The sequence below is a fragment of the Elaeis guineensis genome, chromosome 9 (assembly GCF_000442705.2).
Source record: "Elaeis guineensis isolate ETL-2024a chromosome 9, EG11, whole genome shotgun sequence".
Lineage (NCBI taxonomy): Eukaryota > Viridiplantae > Streptophyta > Magnoliopsida > Arecales > Arecaceae > Elaeis > Elaeis guineensis.
Window position 1 is genome coordinate 77,413,640 of NC_026001.2, and position 20,996 is coordinate 77,434,635.

General features: G+C 38.5%; 1 protein-coding gene across 1 annotated transcript; it reads right to left on the minus strand.

Annotated features, from left to right (window-relative positions):
- Positions 1-4,195: 4,195 nt before the first annotated feature.
- LOC105035702 (glycine-rich RNA-binding protein 4, mitochondrial) lies at positions 4,196-15,023 on the minus strand. The gene is given in 6 exon segments (XM_073243932.1): positions 4,196-4,552; positions 4,648-4,712; positions 4,715-4,753; positions 5,286-5,354; positions 5,464-5,602; positions 14,874-15,023. Coding segments are annotated over 6 exon segments (528 nt in total). The 5' UTR covers positions 14,973-15,023; the 3' UTR covers positions 4,196-4,435.
- Between the last annotated feature and the right edge of the window lie 5,973 nt (positions 15,024-20,996).

The window sequence follows — 20,996 nt, forward strand, 5'->3', positions numbered from 1 at the left end:
GGGATGGCCATGGGCACGTGGCCAGCATAGGCACGAATGGGCACATGCAAGCCTGGCCCAACGGATGTGCAGGCACGGCCAAGCGCCTTCATGCGGTCCACGCCCATGCGTGGATCGGTGGCATTTCACACCGCATTTCACACATTGTATGGTGGACCAACACTGGTTTCTTGTGACTCACAGGTGTTTTCATGGGCCGACTCATGATTGGACAACGTTAGAGGCTCACGGGTGTGATCTGGATCCTGATCTGATGGTCAAAAAGCAAGCGGGCATGATCTGAGGCAAGCGGGCATGATCTAAGGCTTTGTTTGCATGATCCAATGGTTAGAGATACGAGCGGTGAAGATCCGATGGCTAGGAGGTTTCTTGAGGTTTAATCGGAGTGCATCTTCGATCAAGGCTCGGATTCATATCTTTAAAAGGCTTGTGAACAGATCAAGAGGTATCGGTGTGGTGTGTTCGACAAAACTTGTGAGATGCCAGCAGCAACCAAAAAAGGAAGTTCGACAGCAGACCTTGGAGAGGCACCAACAAAGAGCAGAAGTAGAGGTTGCAGGCAGACTGTCAGGTAGGATCTCTTTGGGTTCTAGTGAGAGCTTTGTAAGGGTAGCTTCTAATTAAGAGAGATTGTGTATGAGAGTTGAGAGTGCGAGGATCTCCTTTGGTACTTGTTCCTTTCTCATAGTGAAGCTTTGCATGCCCCATGAAGATAAGTCTTGGGCTGATCCACATACTTAATTTTTTTCTCTTGTCTTATATTTATTTTTCCTTCTTTCTTTCTCTTGCTGATCGAGTGCAATGCGAGTAATAGCGAAAAAGTTCTATGGTGGTAGTGTCCTAGCCAAACATCCCAACAAATGCTCCATTCAAATGCCCACTATGCATTGAGGAGGATAAAATGATTAGACATCTCTTCCTTGAGTGTAAATATACTATGGAGGTTTAGCGGCAAGTAACAGGTAAAACAAAACTCTTACTACTCCAAAATCAATGGAACAATTACGAGAGTAGTGGAGAAATCATATTTCCATCCACATTTCAAAAGTAGACTAGGGTCATCTAGTAATCACAATTTATTGGACCATGTGGAAAGAAAGATATGGGAGGATATTTCGTTTTGAAGCCTACACTGCATACAAATCCCTTCATAAAGGCATAACACTCTTGAAAGGTTGGACATTGATTGTAGGGGGAAATGAGAAGCAGGCGCGAAAGTGTTGGGAACGATTCTAGTATGGAGAGAGAAGTCTTAAATCCTCAACCAGAGTGATGAGGGAAAGAGCCTCGACTATCAGAATGCAGTGGGTTGAAGTGCTAGGTAGTTTGTTAGGAAAGTCAATGTGAGATTGTGACTATATTATGGTCTTATCAACTCCCTAACTCAGAGAGAAATAGGTCTCCTACTCATTTAGTTATGTGGGGCAAATTGTAATGATGAACGTCTTGTAAATATCTTTCCAGCAATCAATATAGCAAAAGTGGGAATCACTCCCTCCACTTTCATCAAAAAAAAAAAAACTCCAGCTTCTCCCTTTATCTAGGCCAGTGTTGCTATGAGTCTCTTTCCAGTGCATGCATGATGTCCTGTAGAGTGAACACCAAATATGGTAAAGGCTTTTCAACTTAGCCTTTATGAATTAGACTTGCTTCCAATCAAATAAGTGGTGCATACCTAAATAGTCATCAATTGAGGCTGGCCAATTTTGGATTGCCATATGCAGCGATTTTCTGAAGTTGTCCATGATTAAGCATATATTTTGTTATGATGCTTTTTGTGTTGACTCTTATCAAACTACTACTTTAGTTATCCTTGCAGCTATTCTAGCATTGTGAATTGTTAGCATCAAACTCATGGTCGGGATCAAGTTGGTCTACTAATGCTGCGTGCTGTAAGGCTAGGAATGCCTATAGTTAGCCAAGACATCTTGTAATGAAGCTTGGATCTACCTCATAGCGGGCTGTAAGGCATTTCAACCCTAGAGTTCATGTTGTAATTTGGATCCATGGGTAACAAGGCTTAATGCTAATGGTGGTGTTGGACTATGGTGAGTTTGCAGCCACTATGAAGGCGCATGGCCAAGCAAAAAATTAACAATGAGAGGAGAAATAGTCAAATAGTTTTCTTCTGGCAAAAAGTAACTCTTGTCAAATACTCTAATAGTAGTTGACACCAAATGATCCTGAGAGAAGTAAACTTCTATTAGAAGGTAGAACTCTATAGACTGCTCAAGACCTAATCCAACTAATAAACATCAAGCATTGGGATCTACGGTCTATCTCCAAGAAATATACTTCACTTGTACTTGAAATCAAATTAAAAGTTTCGAAAGCTATTTGAGAGCAAGTAGAGTTTGAGGAAAACTATGAGCCTAAAAGCAATTAAAATTTTAAAAGCAACTAGAAATTACTTTCTTATCTAACTAAAATTCTAGATCAAACTCAAATCAGAACCCTAATTAACTATGCATGCATTATATAAGCAATCAATGATCTAAAAGGAAAATCATAAGCATAAAATTACTCTAAAGGATTGAGCTTTAATACCAGAATCCACTAATGCTGATAAGAAAGGCACGAAGTAAGCATCAGAATGAAACAGCAAAAGACTAACGATCTATAATTAGTCTAAATCTAGAAGTGAGAAATAATTATGATTTTTATGATCTAATAGGCTAGGGAAACGGAGGACTAATCACTTCCCTACCAAAAGGGCTTCTTTTTGCCAAGAGCTTCACCAATTGATATCTTAAAGCATGTTACAACCAAACACTCCAGAAATTGGCCGCGCCCTCGTTCCTAAAAACTACTTGAACCTACATAGAATCCATCGTGCAAAGAAAAGAATCTTTCATTAACGGATCAAAATAGAAAAACTTTCATTGACTCATCAAAATAGAGTTTATATTAGGATGTGCATAGTCTCTAGGATCCCTAACAAGTAATAAGATCGACTGAGCACCCTTAGAATTTGAGAATAACCAAAAATTGTAGCTCTACAAATCACAATAAAGCAACTCTCGTTGAAAAGGTGCCCTAGAATAAATTCCTTTCGGATAGTGACCTAGATATTGGTGGAAGGGTTTGGATGGTGGGTATATTGTTGTCCAATGCCATCGGATGGTGATAGATCTACTACCAGATGCCTTGGTTTGTGTCTTCAAGTCGGACTCGGCTCCTTGATCTTTGAACAATGCTCCAAGATCTTTGGAGGGTAGGAGGATTACCATCGGCTATAATGCATCTCAGACTTCATTGCATCATTGGCAGGTCTTCCAAAAGGTTATTTCCACTTATGATCTTGTTATTGTTGGTTTCCTCCTAAAAAAGTTCACCATTAGATTATTCTAGCTAATTAGGGTCCTGTTTTGTATCTGGACTTGGGGTAAGGAAGGGTGGAGGTGGGGATGAGGTGGGAAGCTTTTTGGTAGTTGGGAAAGAGAGATGGCTGCGAGCTCTCCTACCAAGCAGATGGTAGATCTCCAGAGAAACCAGGTAAAATTTTTCCGTATGATTCTTCCACGGATAAGAATAGTTCTTCAAAATTTGCCATCCATTAGTAATTCATGCCTGTGCGCCCAAACAGGCCTTGGACTCGGAATGACAGCATCAAGAGAAGAATAACCCACACACATGACATACAAAGATGCATGAGATAACCCACAAAATTCAAATCCACATTTTTGTGCAAGTGTGAGCAAAAAGGTCACCAACCAAGAACTAGAGACAAATTCTTATCATAATCATGAATAGGGACTAGAGACAAATTCTTATCATAATCATGAATAGGGCACCGTTGAATTATGCAGAACCATAAGTAATAAACTACTTGTTTCATTTGTAGAAATGATACATAAAAGATTGTAATCTGATGGAGATGAGAAGATAAAACATCATCTCAAGATTCACACCCCAATATGCCCTAACAACCATGGCATCAGTGATACAACAGTAAGTCACCCTAGGGCACTAGTTCTACCATAGACCAGGACATCCAAACTCTCTTATTTGGCATGAAGTAGGACAGAATGAAATGATTGCATCCTGATAGCTGGAACAACCTAGAATTCTATGACACAACTTTCTTTGATTTTTTACCCTGCCTTCTTTTCAGTGGTTCTGGTCTATTCGGTTTATCACAACCTGTCCCAATATTGTACCAGCCTGAGATTAAACCAGGTGAAATGCCCACATGTAGCTTATGAATCACAGATGAAATGCAACCCACCATTGCCAAAACAATTACATGAGTACATTATAGTTAAAACTGACTCTTGAGACCAGTTTGCAGGTTTAATTAGTTTACTCTGAATCAAGATAACTGAAGGCTGCTCCACAGATCCAAACAGACAAACATGACTCAAATAGCATACCCCTCTATATACATTCAAGACTTTAACTAAAGCCTTCAATATCCATCATCAGCTGGTCTAGTCTATGAATCCCCATTCCCTTGAAACCCTCTATTGCTCCTGCCACTGTAATCACCAAAACGAGCTGGTTGTCTATCACTATTAGCATAGCTTATGCGAATGGTCCTTCCATTCAGTTCCTGAAAATATTGAAAGAATGATTAAATTAACATCCTAATGAGAGGTTGTATAATGAGTTTGTGGACAGGTGCAATTGGAACTGAAACTTGCATACCTGACCATCCATGCTAGACATAGCTGCGCTGGCATCTTCATCACTTTCGAAATTCACAAACCCAAGCCCCTGGACCTGCCAGTGTCTCTGTCCAGGATAACCCGTGCTGCATCATAAACAACAAAACATTACAATCCCTAGATACACCATATAAAAACTGAATTATGTGTACACTGTAGTGGGATAGGCTTTCATACATTGACATCCCCATTTGCCATCCATGATGACCTCGATACATATCTCAATCTTCACATGAATCCCTCATAGTGCAATACAATAGTTGCACTAGAGAGTGGTTTTACATCGGCATGACAAATGTGGTAGGTAGGTAACCTACACGTTCGACTCTTATGTGCATTCCCAGAACTGAGCCTTTGTTCCACCTATGTAGTAGGTAGGAAACAACATCCTTATATAATAGATTGGAGATATACCCTACAGAAAGTTTGGCATGTTCTGCTTGCCAACCCAAAAAGGATCAAAAGAATCAATAGTGTTACAGTGATAGAATCTATTTCCTCTCATTCAATTCCAAATGAACTCTACTTCCAACTTGAGATTCTAAATTTGTCAACTAAATTTTGGCAGATTGATGGCTTAGCTGAGATGTTCAGGAGCACTGATTGAAAGGTATTTACCTTCAGTTACATTCCCAAAACTGCTAAATGCCTCCTTTAGTGTTTGATCATCAATTCCAAATGAAAGACCTGATAATATGTGATAGCAAACAGGCAAAAAAAAAATCAATTAAAAAAGAACTTTGGACATATGATTGTAGACTTGTGCACAACAATTATCATGAAAAAGTAGAGCAACCTCCAATGAAGAGTCTTGTAGATGTAAAACTGCGGATAGCACTGAGCATGTGCATTGACGGAAGAGGTCCAGATGGGACAGAAATTTTCAAAACACTTTGCCTAATCAAGCTTGAAACTTTGCCACAAAATGCCATCTCCTATAGATATATCCAAAAAGCTTATATGCAGAAACTTTGTTAATAAAAACTACTAATACTTCTCTCAAAAATTAAAATTACAAACACTAAACAAAATCAAAATAAACTATCCACAAAATCAAACAGGAAAACTACTTTGCTTTATTTCAGAAGAAAATTGACCTAGTAAAGATACAAACAGAACAGAAACGAAACAAGGTCATCAATCATGACACTGCCAAACTAAAGAGAGATAACATGCATGTTGCTTAAAAATGGGAAGTTCTAGGGAGATAACTATTATATGTGATTGGGAAAAAGAAAACAGTATCAGTGTCGAGGGCTGCAAAGGACTATAAAGATGCATGAACTAGGGTTTTGAAGAACCCATATAAGGAATAGATAGTTTTTATAGGAGTGCTGTCCTGGCATTTTCACAAGCATTAATACTAGATTTAGGTGAAGAATATTACAGATTTAGATCACATAGGATTTCAGAGCTTTAAAACAGAAGTAGATGGATCCAACTAATAAAAAGAGCTATTGCCCAGAAATTCTTGGAGCAGGAAGATGATAAATTATGAACAAATTAATAGGTCAAGTCCAATTAATGTCCTGATCTCATGTTGGAGAGTACAGGATATTGAGGGGATTGAAAATAACCAATTTCATGCACCAACTCAGGGAACACAGCAGCAAGATACCTACTATCAGCATGTCTTCATGCAGATAACAATGATATAACAATTGAGAAGAGAGGAGGAACCTTGAGAGAGTGAGGGAGGAGAGAAAGCAGCAGATTGCTCTGAAGATTAAGAAAAGTTCTTTCACTTTCAGCTTTTTCATTCTCTTACTTGCAAAGCACATGGTCAAACAAGAAAACCCTCACAACCTATTCTTTGTCTCTTTTTGGAACCCCTAGTGTAGAAAATACACAACAGTTGCAAACATGCAGATTCTCATTCAAGATTAAATGTGAAAGAATTTTCTTAAAAGAGGGCCAATCAAGATTTAAATGCAAAAGAAACATGCAAAGCCATCATAAAAGAGGGCCACATAAACAAATTCTTTTTCCGCAACAACTGAAGAACATCATAGACGAGAAAGTTTTGAGGATCTGAAATATGAAGACAAAACTAGAGCACCTCTTCTTCCTATACATCCATTCCAGGAGCCCTCTGCTAACTAGACCTTCAATTGCTAGTAGTCACAACTGCTTCCAAGAATTGGGATGTCTCAAGTCAAAGACTTCCATTGATAATCCTAATGATATAGAAGGATCTTTTGGACATCTATGAATTACATGGATCACTTCAGGCAGGTTGTTGTTTCGAGATGGGAAGGAAGCCAGCAAGTCATTTCATGAGAAGATGAAATGAAGAAAAAGTATAGGTAGGCTAATATTAAGTTGATGATATGGCAATCCAATCAAACTCACTGTTACAGAATTGTACCTCATCACCCCCAAGCAAAACCTAAGGATGCCTCGGATGACAAATTTGATGTGCAAGATGTCACCTATCTGTCTAACATTACCACTGATAGAGCAGTATTTATGTTTGCAACAAATCAGCCTATTCCATCATAGAACCATCAAATATGCCAAAGTACAGCTACTGAACTTAGGTATAATTGATATTGTCTTGATCTTCAAGATTTTCTTAAGGTTCCCTTTTCCACTCTAGGTCTTGCTGGCCATCTCAAACTTGTAGAAACCCAGTGGGGGCATTTATGGTAAATTGCCTCCATGCACTACACCTATACATGTATTTGTGATCTTACGCTGTGAAGCATACAGTCTTGTTTTCCATCAATTCTCAATTCTAGCATTAAAATTCGATCTGATTACTGCCCCCATCAATCAACTTGAAGTTATTTTGTTCCCTCTCTCCTATGGAACACTAGACATACGAAAGAACTGTTTGAAATTTGCTGATGTGTTTTGTCGAAAGTACCACATAAATGATCTTGACATCTGATGCTAATATTCAACTTTCTAATGTTGTACTAATATGAAGAGAATACCATGTAACAATTCCAAGGAGTTTAGTAATTCTAGATGTACTCTCCACCATTTTACACCCTTGTTCAGAAGTTGAAAAAGAAAAAATCAGATGTGATTTGCTTATGAAATAGGAAAATGGTTTTAGTTTGAGTTCAACTCATCTTCCATGTCAATTATTTGTTCATCAGACAAATAGCCTTTAATTTTACAATCATAGGCATGTTGAATAATTCAAATAGGTTTTTATAAACCTTTTCCCTCCTTAATATACATAAATATCATCTATAGTCATAGCCCAATGAAGAAAGACTATAGAATTAAATCTGTGCAAGTTCGAATAATCAGGTCTTTCAAGAATGCCCTTATATCATTGTTGAGACTTTGTTACTTTACCTCCTGGAAAAGAAAACCGTGAAATGTCGCTGGGTGTATACAGTCAAGTACCTACCTGATGGATCAGTTAAGAGACTCAAGGCAAGACTTATTGCCAAAGGGTTTAAACAGACATATGGAGTGCATACTTTGAAACCTTCTTATCGTAGCTCGGCTGAACTCTGTGAGAGTAATTCTTTCTTTTGCTATAAATCTAGATTGGCCTCTTCATCAACTAGATGTTAAAAATACCTTTCTCTATGGTGAACTAGAAGAAGTGTATATGGACCAACCTCCAGATTGTGTGGTTCAGGGGAAGGACAAGAAAGTTTGCAAACTGCAACGAGCTATCTATGGTTTAAGCAGTCACCAAGGGCCTAATTTGATAAATTCAACAGGACCATTGGTCAATATGATTTTACCCAAGTGCTATGCCGATCATTTTGTATTTGTATGTTATCAAGATAATAGTGTGGTTATACTTGTGGTTTATGTTGATGATATCATTGTGACAGGGAATAACTTGCAGATAATTACTCAGACTAAACAGTGGCTTAAGAATAAATTTCAGATAAAAGACCTTGGATCACTGCACTACTTCCTTGGTATTGAAGTTGTCTGTACTAAGAACAAACTAAATCTATCTCAACGCAAGTATACCTTTGATTTATTACAAGGGACTGGTGTGCTAGATTCCAAACCTGCTGAAACTCCAATGGACTCTAGCCTTAAGCTGACAACTGAAGAGGGTGATTTGTTTGGAGACTGTGCACACTATAGATGGCTGATTGGCAAGTTGATCCATATTACCGTGACTCGGCCTGATATCTCATTCACTGTTAGTGTCCTGAGCCAGTTTATGGATGCACCTAGAGTTTGTCATTAGGAAGCTGCATGTCGGATGTTAAGATATCTAAAGAGCTGCCCTGGAAAAGGGCTTACTTACAAAAAGAATAGTCATTATCAGCTTACTGCCTTTATTGATGCTGATTAGGCTGGATCATGTGAAGATAGACATTCCACTACGGGTTATTGCACCTTCTTAGGTGACAATCTAGTTATTTGGAAAAGCAAAAAGCAAAGTACTGTTGCTCGTTTCACTCAGAAGCCGAATATCATGCTATGGCCCATACAGTTGGAGAACTCATGTGGTTAAAAAATCTCTTACTTGAACTTGGCTTCTCTCATTCTACACCCATGGAAATGTTCTGTGACAATCAATCAGCCATCTATATTGCCTCAAATACAATTTTTCATGAACGGACTAAACATATTGAAGTGGACTGCCATTTTGTTCGTGATGCTATTCTCAAGAAGCTGGTGACTACACCTTCTGTTCGCTCAACTAATCAAACTGCAGATATATTCACTAAGGCATTATCCAAACAATCCTTTCAGAGTTGTTGCTTCAAGCTGGGTTTGCAAGATCTATATACTCCAACTTGGGGGAGTGTTGAGACTTTGTTATTTTAGTTATTTTATGTTGCCTTATTTACCTTACCTATTTTACCCTTTATTAGTTATCTTGTGCTTGTATTGTAATAAGGGTAACTTAGGAAGTTGTTTTTTGTGTGCCTATTATATAAAGCCCCTTGGTTTGATCGCTGAATCGAGGCAGCCAATTCTTTCAACAATCATATTTACAAAAAACTAATTTATTCAAGTAGAAAACTTTCTTCTAGGATGTTGATAAGCATGGGTAATTGGGGAAAGGAGGATCTAACACCCCATGTAATCCTAAACCCAAATCCCTCACTCTACTCAGCCATCACTGCCCAATCCGAACTCATCCAGGGCTGGTACTCTATCACTCCACCCTCACTTGACACTGCATAATCCTCTTATTGCTAACACCAACATCCCTCTTTTCTAGCTCCTTTGAAGGATGATTGCAAGTCCATATGTAAGATAGCTACATGAATAGAGAATCTAAAGAAAAATTATTCTAACACAGAACAAGTTAGTCCATTGTTTATTTCCTTTCCCCCTTTACTCTTGATAATTCAATATATTCATATTTTATTAACATGTTTCTTTTTTGTGGTGCTTTGCAGCAAACCCTTATTGCTGAAAATATATGCAAGAGAAACTTGAAATCAAGCACAGCAATCCAACCCAATTCTTTTTTTCTTTGACTTCAAAACTTTAACCTTGTCTTAATATGTTGTTTGTATGTGTCCTTTTTTTTATAAAGTAGGGGTCAAGGTGGACTAGATATTATCCATTGTATTCGAATCGATTCGGATATAGATAAAAATTTGAGCATCAGACTGATAGCTGTATCTGTATCCACATCTGTCAAAAAAAAATGGATATGGATATGGATATGGATATCTAATCCATATCCGAATATCTGATTAGTAATCATATTTAATTTTATATCGTACCTATGACCTTTAAGGAAAATATATAACCATATCAATATGCTACTAATCTGATTTATCATCTACTTAGTAATCTCTTTCATTATATGGTCATAAAATTTAGTTATCTGACTTATATCATATTTATATCCCATACTTGCAGTATCCAATTTGTATCTGTATCCGTTTAAAAACATATGGATATGCATTTTTGTATCCGACTAATATCCACATCCGTATTTGTATTTGTCAAACAACACAAATATGGATAGGATATAGTGATATCTGATCTATATCCAATCCAATTTCAGCCCTATTATAAAGTCAATTCTAGTTGGGACATATACTTAGCTTCAAAATATTTTAGTTTTAACTGTAGTTACTATTTTCAGAATCTTTCTTTTTAAAAAAATTACTTAACACAAATTACTTCTAGAAACTTTTAACCGCAATGCACATGTCCATATACCAGTCTGGAAAAAGTGCATAAATAATCAAAATAATTTTAGAAACAAATTCTTCTATAAGATTCTCCAAATTCTTTAATTTTGCCTTGATGTTTGCAGTATCAAAAATTCAAAATGTTAAGTCAGCAGGTTCTTTCCGCTTCAAACATCACAATTAGGAAGCTAGTCTATGCCAACAGACCCAGCTGAACCCACAAACTGAACTGAAATCAATAGGTTAAATATAGCTAAAAGTTGACCATCTTCTCAGCAGATAAAAGATTGTTACTCGTGTTTGTCAATTATACAATATAAATCAGTTGTGCTGACACAGACTCTAATTAGCTTCTTATTTACTATAAAACATATAACAAATATCTTTCCCAGATAAAGATAATCAGTGCTTACAAAAAATAAAAATAACCAGAAAGGAAGTAAATTGTTCTATGTTAAAACTGATTTAAATAATTCATGATTCTAGCTGCAATGCGAAGTTGAAGATTTCAGACTTAAAAGATCAGAAGATAGGAACATCTAGATCTTTTAATTAGAAATAAAAATCTCATCACATTTTAAAACAAATTAATGATGATATCCCATCACCATGTGATACATGCCATCTCACCCAGTAATTCTTCCAACCACAAAAAATCTCAAGATTTTTAAATTTCTAAAGATATCATCCATGATGCACAGAAGTAGCCATACCAAAACCTGAACCTCAAAACATAACCTCTCTCCACAATAATGGACACTCAAAGTATCCTGAATGCAGATTCTTCAACAAGTTACCCTTCTTTTAATCTATTACAAGAGATAAAATAATTAAAGAGTTCTACTTAGGTAGTCAGTACCCAGACATGACTGGTTAAAAGAATCACTTGACAGACGTGACAGGCTGTTAGGGACGTTACCATGTGAGGTGCTAGAACTTATCTGGCAAAGGAACAAGTGACACATGACTGCAAGCTCAGAAGTTGAGTGAGAAACATTTGTCTGTGGTTGGTGCATGAAATCTCTTTTAGATGTGTGATGTGTTGGTCTTCTAGGACCTCACATAAGTCCTATGGAGTTTTTCCAGACAACCATCAAACGGACCCTCCTTAGTAAATTTTGCTTCTTAATGAGGACAAAGAGAACATATCATAAGCCAAACAAAACTTGATGACAAAAACTCATAAGTATACAACCCACCAAACATCCTTAGCAACAAGATATTTCTATCTAGGATGCTAACCCACTTTAGAATATCCAAAAGAAGCTCACCCCTACATGCTTAAGCATCTCCTATTTCTAAATATTCTTAAGTAACTTGCTTCCCCACACCCATAACCAAAGCCACTCCTGCACCCATACTCACTCCAAATAACTAAGAACAGATTCATGAAGTTTTTCCTTTCCCCAAACAAACCTAGTAGGGCTACAGATGTTTCTAGGATATAACTAATTTTCCCTCCTTAAACACCACATCTAAACCTGTTCATAAAACCCAGGAAACAAATAACCTTATGAAATATACATCAAAAACAGCTAATTACGGAACTCTCTCTACAAAGTGCAACCTATATGACTTAGGAAGCAAATTAGGTGGAAATTTACTACAAGCATCATTTTAAAATTCAAACCCCAAACATATATCCATGTCCAAGCCCTGACTCAAACTGTAACTTCTTGGTTAATATGCAAAGACCCAAACACTGCTTTCAAACCTCTAACCTACATTCTAGCGACACTATGTGACCCCTGACCCCAAGCCCCTCCCTGTAGGCCGTAGGAGAAACAACAATGCAAAATTGTAAAATTCTCCTTCAGCCCAAGCCACCAATGCTGAATGTTTAGTATTTAATCATCTCAACATCCAGGACTCCAATTTGTACTTGAATCTTTGTTGGCTCGTAGCCATAATTCTGAAGGAAGTCCCTTGTAAGCTCTCCAAATGCTTAGCAACATATTTTGACGAATATTGAAAAGAGAATAAATAACCACAAAAGAAAAAATAACTTACTCAACACAAAAACTCCCCCATCCAAAACTTAGCCCCTTCCCAAGTCTCCAACATCTGTTTCATCTTCTCACTGTGGAAACTCCTGCATTTTATCATATAAACAAGCGCAAAATATCTGCACTAACTTCTCCCTCAAATTTTAAGTCCAATATGACAGGACATTAGATCCCTTCAGTCACAACTGTACCAAGTAGGGCAAATATCTGATTATATATTATCTCATGGCTTTATGAAATTTAGGAAAGTCCCACATTTTCCAGACTCACTACAACTATTTACAATAATGAAGCACTTTTTTTTTTCATTTCTCGAATCTACCCTTCATCGTTTACATAGGCATATGTACTTCCAAATTAATGGCCTCCTTTTGACAAATTTCTTTTTGGGAGATTCACAGACTAACATATACATGTACATATGGATGTACACATATATGTATGCATACATATATGCATGCATGAATGCATGTATATATGTCTATATATATGTATATACACATATACACAAACATAAAGAAATACATTTGTGCATGTATATATAAATGAATATGTATATGTAATTTTTATACATATGTACATGCATGCCTGCATTCTATATATAGACACATCTGTATGCACATGCACCAATATGTTTGTTTATGTATCTATCAACACATACGTATGTGTACATGTATACATATGTGTGCATATGTACATTGAACATTGACAAGGATCAAAAGTTTCAGCAAACTGGACAAAAAGAAATTACCAACCAGTAGCCTATCAAATTAATTGACAATCGAGCTTTAATGTGTTCTTTGCAATTTACAAAAAACCAAAGTTAAAAGCAAGTATTTGATCAAAACTGGACCATAGTAATTTTCATATTTAGAAAACAAATTCATTTTTTTAGCATAGAGGCATGCTCAAATCTCAGAAAAATAATGAGCATCCAACTGTTTAAGTACTAGAAGTATATTTCACTTTCACATAACCGAAGATTTTCGACCATATTGATAGCAATAGTCTATTAATACAGCCTAACGAAATGTACAACTTAAGTTTCAATTACAATAACAGAAAGAAACAACATAATTAGATTGGTTTTCTTCAACCATGAGAACTCCAGCAATGATTATTCATAGCTCCATTTACCAATGACAGAAATCTAGAAATCGATGCATAGTGTCCCTTCCAGAACCTTCCATATGCAATATATCTACTAGAGATTTCTCCATCATTTTTTGCTAATGCACTTTTAACTTCCTATTCTTCAAAAGGTTCCGTTTTACATCTGATAGCTGTATGAAAATTCGAAAAAATATGCCACCAAAAACTAATCACGATGTCTTTAGCTCTGAGGAATGACTCTCTAAAATGACTCTCTAAAATGTCTTTAGCTGTATTAAAGTGCTTGAGATTAAAATATATTGAGACCATCAAATGATTTATCTGCTTCAGATTATACATATATCCATCTTCCCTAAGAACATACCAATCCAACAATCACATTGGCCATGGATATCATGCCTTTCAGCAACTAAGGAGAACCTCTTGACTTGTTATTAAGCAAAGAGGAATATGAGCAAGCAACTAGTGGGCATGGCAGAACATAAAGTTCTACCATATCAGATTTTCTAGATGCAATTTTCCTAGCACTTATCTCTAATAAGAAACGATGACTAGCCAATAAAATAAACAATTTTAAGCCAAAAGTGGGTAATAAAAAACTTATTGCAGTTCTCCCACTCCACCTTTCTTACCATCGTCCTCCTATCTGCACACTGGCCCAAATTGAAAGCCAGTAAGCAAATCATCCATCTTCCAAGCAATCTCTATTGTGTTCCAAGAAACCATCACAACAGAAGAAAACCTCAGCAGACAATGAAATTATAAGAAACCAGGTGCATCAATGTACTTCCAATTCGATTCCAAGCCAAAAAGCACAACATCTGCTTGTAACAGATGAAAAGCAAAAAAAACAGTAGGACATGTAACCTAAATTTGTATCCATCCTTAACTTTCACAGCCTATGTCTCAATAGAATTTTAAAAAAAAAATACAAGAAAGGAGAAACTTTATTATGAAAAGCAGTAGACAAGGGTTCGGTAGAGGGATTCTACCTCCAGAGGGAGGGGAAGGATTAGGTTGAGGGGTTTAAGGCGCCGAATCGGTTTGGCCAGAGAAAATCGAGTCCCGTACTGGATTTGCGTACGATGCATTTAGCGTGGATTGTCGCATATCTGTACACGTGGCCATGCCAGAACCCGCGCGGCTGCACGTGGCTTGTTCAAGACACGGGAGCATTCAGGAGTGCGTTTTTTGGTGTGGATAAGATATCGGAGTATTCGGTCTTTTCTTCACATTATATGGGAGTAATTGGTTTTTTTTTTTTGGTAAATACGGGAGTAATTGGTTTGGCGGGTGGTATACGCGTGTTCCTTTTCCTCTACATATATTTTATGATGTTTTATTTTCAAATTTTTAGAATGTACTCATATACAAACTGTATAAATGTAATGCGCGCTTCCGTTCTATTAAAAAAAAAGTTTGGATTGTACCTTATATGAAAGAATAATTAATTTTTTCTTGGCACCATTATATTTTATTTTTTAATAAAAGATAAGAAGAAGGGCTCTATTAATATAATACAAAGTTTGCATCCAGCAGGAGGCTCCAACAACAAATAACAGAACTATTATGAGGCATCCCCAATCCAATACACCTGTTGAGGCAACTGATTCTGCTATCCTAACTCACATTTGGTAACCATATCTCTGACTTGACCACCTAATTATGTATCGCCGACCGATGTCCGACCGAATGGTCAAGAAAGTCAACGACTCAATACACTAATTGCTTAGCGACACTAACATCGAATATCTATCGGCTTTTAACCATTCATATCGACTGACAATGATCAGATCGATTTCCTAATGACTGACTACCAACGATTCAACAGTCGACTATCGATTGATAACTCTCGATCGATCTTTCACAATGCCATCAATATATCCCTACATCAAGTCGGCATTGGCAAGCCTGATTGACATCCGATTGGTATCCACTATATTATCAATGACATGCTCGATGATTCTGACATAATATTGGCAACACCGACTACCAGTCGGCTTATCAGAAACCGTCAGCGCAATAAACACATAACGGTTACTTCCATGATCAGACTATTAACTATCCACTAAGTAGGCATTAACTGCCCACTCTATGACATCATAACGTCGAAATAAATGGGATCCTACGTGCATAACCGCCACAGAGGGTTACCGATCGTTTGCTTATAAAATGGAGGTAAATGAATGGAGATGGAAAGCCAATTCTAAAGATAGAAACTCTGTTAATTTGAATTCACTACTGTTCGACCAACTCCCCACATCTAACTTAAGCATCGGAGGGTCTCCGTTAGTAATAATTTCGATCAGTGTGGATGTTGCTTTGCAAGTTGCTCTCAAGCAAAGCTAGGTGCATCAAGGATTTGGCCGCAACAAATTGGCGCACCAGGTAGGGAGTGATACGAACAATTATTTTGCCATCAATCATAATAAGAACGAGAGCACAACTCTCCACTGGCTCTACCAGGCAGTCTTCCCATCGGGAAGACCGTCCGCCACCACTGATGGAGCCCAACACCTCACGTCCGGTTGTCACGACGGACACCCAACAGTTTGCTATCCTAGTGCAGTAAGTTGCTACGCTGACGAAGGCAGTACACAACCTCCAACAGCAGCAACAACAACAATACCAGCAACAGCAGCAACCAACATCAGAGGAACCAGTGCCCCACAAAGTGCCATCAAGGCATAGTTGCCACGCTCCGTGGCAATCTCCTTCTCTACCCTCTGAACGACAGGCGCGGCAGTTTCACATGGAGCCTCAACCATCCTGGCATTTCGATCATGCTGGCCATAAAGAGCAACGGTCTCCTTCTTCCTCTCACCATCACAGCACAAAGAAAGGGAAGCATCCTCACTCATCACCAAGTTCTTCCCTTTTGAGTTCTTCTAGTGAAGATCTAATACCGAAAGTAATCCAATGACAGCGATTCGACGACTATAAGCGCAAGCTTAGGTAGTTCGACCGTCGACTCGCACAAATCCAAGTGGATGGCTGTGGGTTCTCTAATAACCTTGGCATCCACTCGTTGCCGCCCTTCACCCGGCACATCCTGGATGAGTCCATTTTGGCTCGCTTCAAGATGTCGCAGATGGAGCCACACGATGGCTCCACTAACCCCATCAACCATCCGGAGAGCTACAAGACTCTCATGATGATCTAGGGCACGACCGACGCCCTCCTCTATATGGCCTTCGCGGTAATCCTTTGAAAGGCAATCTGAGCTTGGTACTCGAGACTTAGTTCAAGGAGCATCAGCTCCTTCGATCAACTCAGCCAGCAGTTCGCGGCATATTTTCACACCAACAGGAAGTTGCCACACACTTTTGCAAGCCTCTTCTCGATCAAGCAACAGGAAAGAGAATCACTGAGAGATTACGTGGTGCATTTCAATGCCGCCACGTTGGAAGTCTACAACCTTAATCAAGATATGACTATGGCAGCCGCTGCTCAGAGACTGCATGGCTTATGCTTCACTTACTCCCTAGATAAGATGGCCCCTAAGTCATTTTCCAAGTTCCTCGTCCGGGCACATAAATACATCCATACTAAAGAAGCTACTGCTACTCGACGCAATGGTGAGGGTAGAAGAGCTTCGAAGAAGAACAAGACTGAGGGAGGTTCGGATCAAAGATGAACCGATAGGGATCTTTTTCGATGATAATCGACATCAAGATCGAGAAGCCCAAACTACAAGTACGACAGCTATACTTCCCTTGTGACTCCTCGATCTCAAATCCTCATGGAGATCGAGAAGGAAGAATATGTGAAGAAGCCCCCATCGATGCAAGCCCCACCACATTCTCGCAATCGAAACAAATATTGTTGATTCTACCGCGACCACGGACATGACACCGACAACTGCATCCAATTGAAGGATGAAATCGAGGACCTTATCCATAGAGGGTATCTTAGGAAATATGTTCAAGGTCGACAGCTTGAAGTTACTGCAGAGCAACCCCCGCCACCGACTGAAGAGTTTTTCAACCGACCGACTGTAAGGGTGTCAACATAATCACAGACTGACCGAGAAACTGGGGGGCAAGCATCGAAGAGGAGCTGTCCAAGAAACAATGACACAACACTGTAATCTCCATTTCAGAAGAAGATACTCGAAAAGTTCACACTCCTCATAATGATGCTGTCATTGTCTTAACAACGATAGCTAATTATGATGTAAAAAGAACACTTGTAGATAATTCTATGCCTAGGAGCATATCAGCTCCAAACCCTCAACGAGACATCCATCCCCCAAATGTGGAATGTTGACAATCTACGTATGTATTATCAGTAAATGTCTTCGACAAATATTTGAAATGACATGTTCGGCTTTTGACATCTTTGTTGGATATTTGACTATCTACAAAATACTTATCTACCGATCCGACTTCGATCGACAAAAGATCCACTCTGATCGGCAAAAGATCGACTTCAGTCGGCAAGTCACAAACTTCGGTCAGCAAAAGACCGACTCCGATCGGCAAAAGACTGACTCCGATCGGCAAAAGACTGACTCCGATCGGCAAGTCATCGACTCCGATCGAAAAAAGATCGACTCCTAGCCCCCTAACATTCATGACATGCTAGCTCTCGACATATTCGGCATTCACAACAAACCGACTCCGATCGATCGACTCTACAAGCCGACTTCGATCGATCGAATCTATAAATCGACTCCGATCGATCGAATCTACAAATTGACTCCGATCGATCAACTCTACATACCGACTCCGATCGATCGAATCTACAAATCGACTCCGATCGGTCGACTCTATATACCGACTCCGATTGATCGAATCTACAAACCGACTCCGATCAGTTGACTCTACATACTGACTCCGATCAGTCAAATCTACATACTAACTCTGGTCGGATGACTCTTCGATCAGAAGACATATCGACTCTACTATGATCGAATGGAACAATATGCCGACTCGGCTACAATCGGATGGAATAACATATCGATTTGACTCTGATCGAGCAGAATAATATGCCAACTCGACTGTGGTTGGACGGAATAATATGCCGACTCGATTACGGTCGAACGAAATAATATGTCGACTTGACTATGATCAGTCGAAAGAATATGCCAACTCGATTTCAGTCAGTCAAAAAATATTCAATAGTTATCAATGACGAATGATGATCATATTCAAAGGGACAATACAGAAAAATTTCTTTCACTATGAATTGAAGGCAACAAAATTGGCTTAAGGTCCAATGATAAAAGAAAATTTTCTTTTATTATCAACTAAAATGACCATAGAATCGGGACTCAAAATCATGACAGAAAGACACGCTGACTTCCATCGTCCCATGCATCAAGTTATCTTGAACTTGTGAGTAGGAAGCAACTATTGGGGCAACCGATTTTGCTACCCCGACTCATACTCGATGATGATATCTCCAACTCGACAGTGGCACTCGACTACATATCGTCGATTGATGTCCGATCGAATGGTCAAGAAAGTCAATGACTCAACACACTAATTGCTTAGCGATATCAACACCGAATATCTATCAGCTTTTAACCATTTATACCGACTGACAACGGTCAAGCCAATTGTCTAATGACTGACTACCGATGGTTCAATAGTCGACTGCCTATTGGTAACTCCCGATCGGCCTTTCACGATGCCATCAACATATTCCGACATCAAGTCGACATTGGCAGGCCTAATTGACACCCAGTCGGTATCCATTATGTTATCGGTGACATGCTCAATGATTTCGACATAACGTTGGCAACACCGACTATCAGTCGGTATCACCGACCCCAGTCGGCTTATTAGAAACCGTCAGCACAATAAGCACATAACGGTTACTTCTATGATCAGGCTATTAACTGCCCACTAAGTATACATTAATTGCCCACTTCATGATATCACAACATCGAAATAAACGGGATCCCACTTGCATAACCGTCATAGATGGTTACTGATCGCTTGCCTATAAAAGAGAGGTAAATGAACGGGGATGGTAAGCCAATTCTAAAGGCAGAAACTCTATCAATTTGAATTCATTACTGTTCGACCAACTTTCCACTTCTAACTTAAACATCGGAGGATCCTTGTCGAAAATAATTTCTATCAGTATGGATGTTGTTTTGCAGGTTGCTCTCAAGCGGAGCTAGGCGCATTAGAAATTTGGCCGCAACAACACCCTTACAGCATAAGTCAAAATAATAGAAACAGTCATGTACTGAGAGCCCCTTATATTCCAAATGATACAATATTTAAAGAGGTAGACAATATGGAGAGCTCCCTGACCATAATTGCGATGCTAAACCTGAGGTGCCAACAGATATACAATGTCCCAGTGCCAATCGACAAGTTTGCTTACTCCTCCCCTGAATACATAAATAGCCTGGCATATCAGCAAAAATAACCATCTATGGAATAGTAGAGTAAAACAATGGCTAGTGACCAACAGCACAGCAACTGCTTATTTGCAGCAAAATAACAGCGAAAATCAGAAAACCAAGTCTTGAGGTAATAAGAGTATGTATAAATTTGCTGCCACCAAATGCCCATAGGAAAGTAGGGAGCAGTAGTAATAGAAAAAGGCTCAATGATTGAACTCAGAGCTAGCATAAACAGATAAAGTGCGCACATTCTCCCATCATCCAGCTTATGGCTTTGCCAACAGTCCTGATCTGGGATAAGCTCAATGACAGGGCACCACCTTGACTCAAGACAAATACAATACAGCATGCCAGCTTCTTCATTGTTCTCCTGAGTGAAAAAATGAACCAAGATAACACCGATACTGATAGCTGATATCATAGTGCCCAGAAACATTAAGAATCAATATAGAAAATACTCCTTTTGACCAAAGTAATAGAGGGAAATAATAAACCAAAGCTTCAGTTGATGAAAATATTTGTAAACTCCTTGCACACTGAGACATATGTTAAATATATGCCCTAGAAGTCAGATTGGCTGATACATATATACATTCTAGAAGTATAACTTTTAATTGATATTTTGAAATAAATAACATTTGAGTTATTTTTTCATTCATGTTGTGTTTAAATTATATCCATAAATCATCCGAAGAATTAATGGATGATGACACGTATTTTCAAAAATTGAAAATTTGAAGCACGTATCATT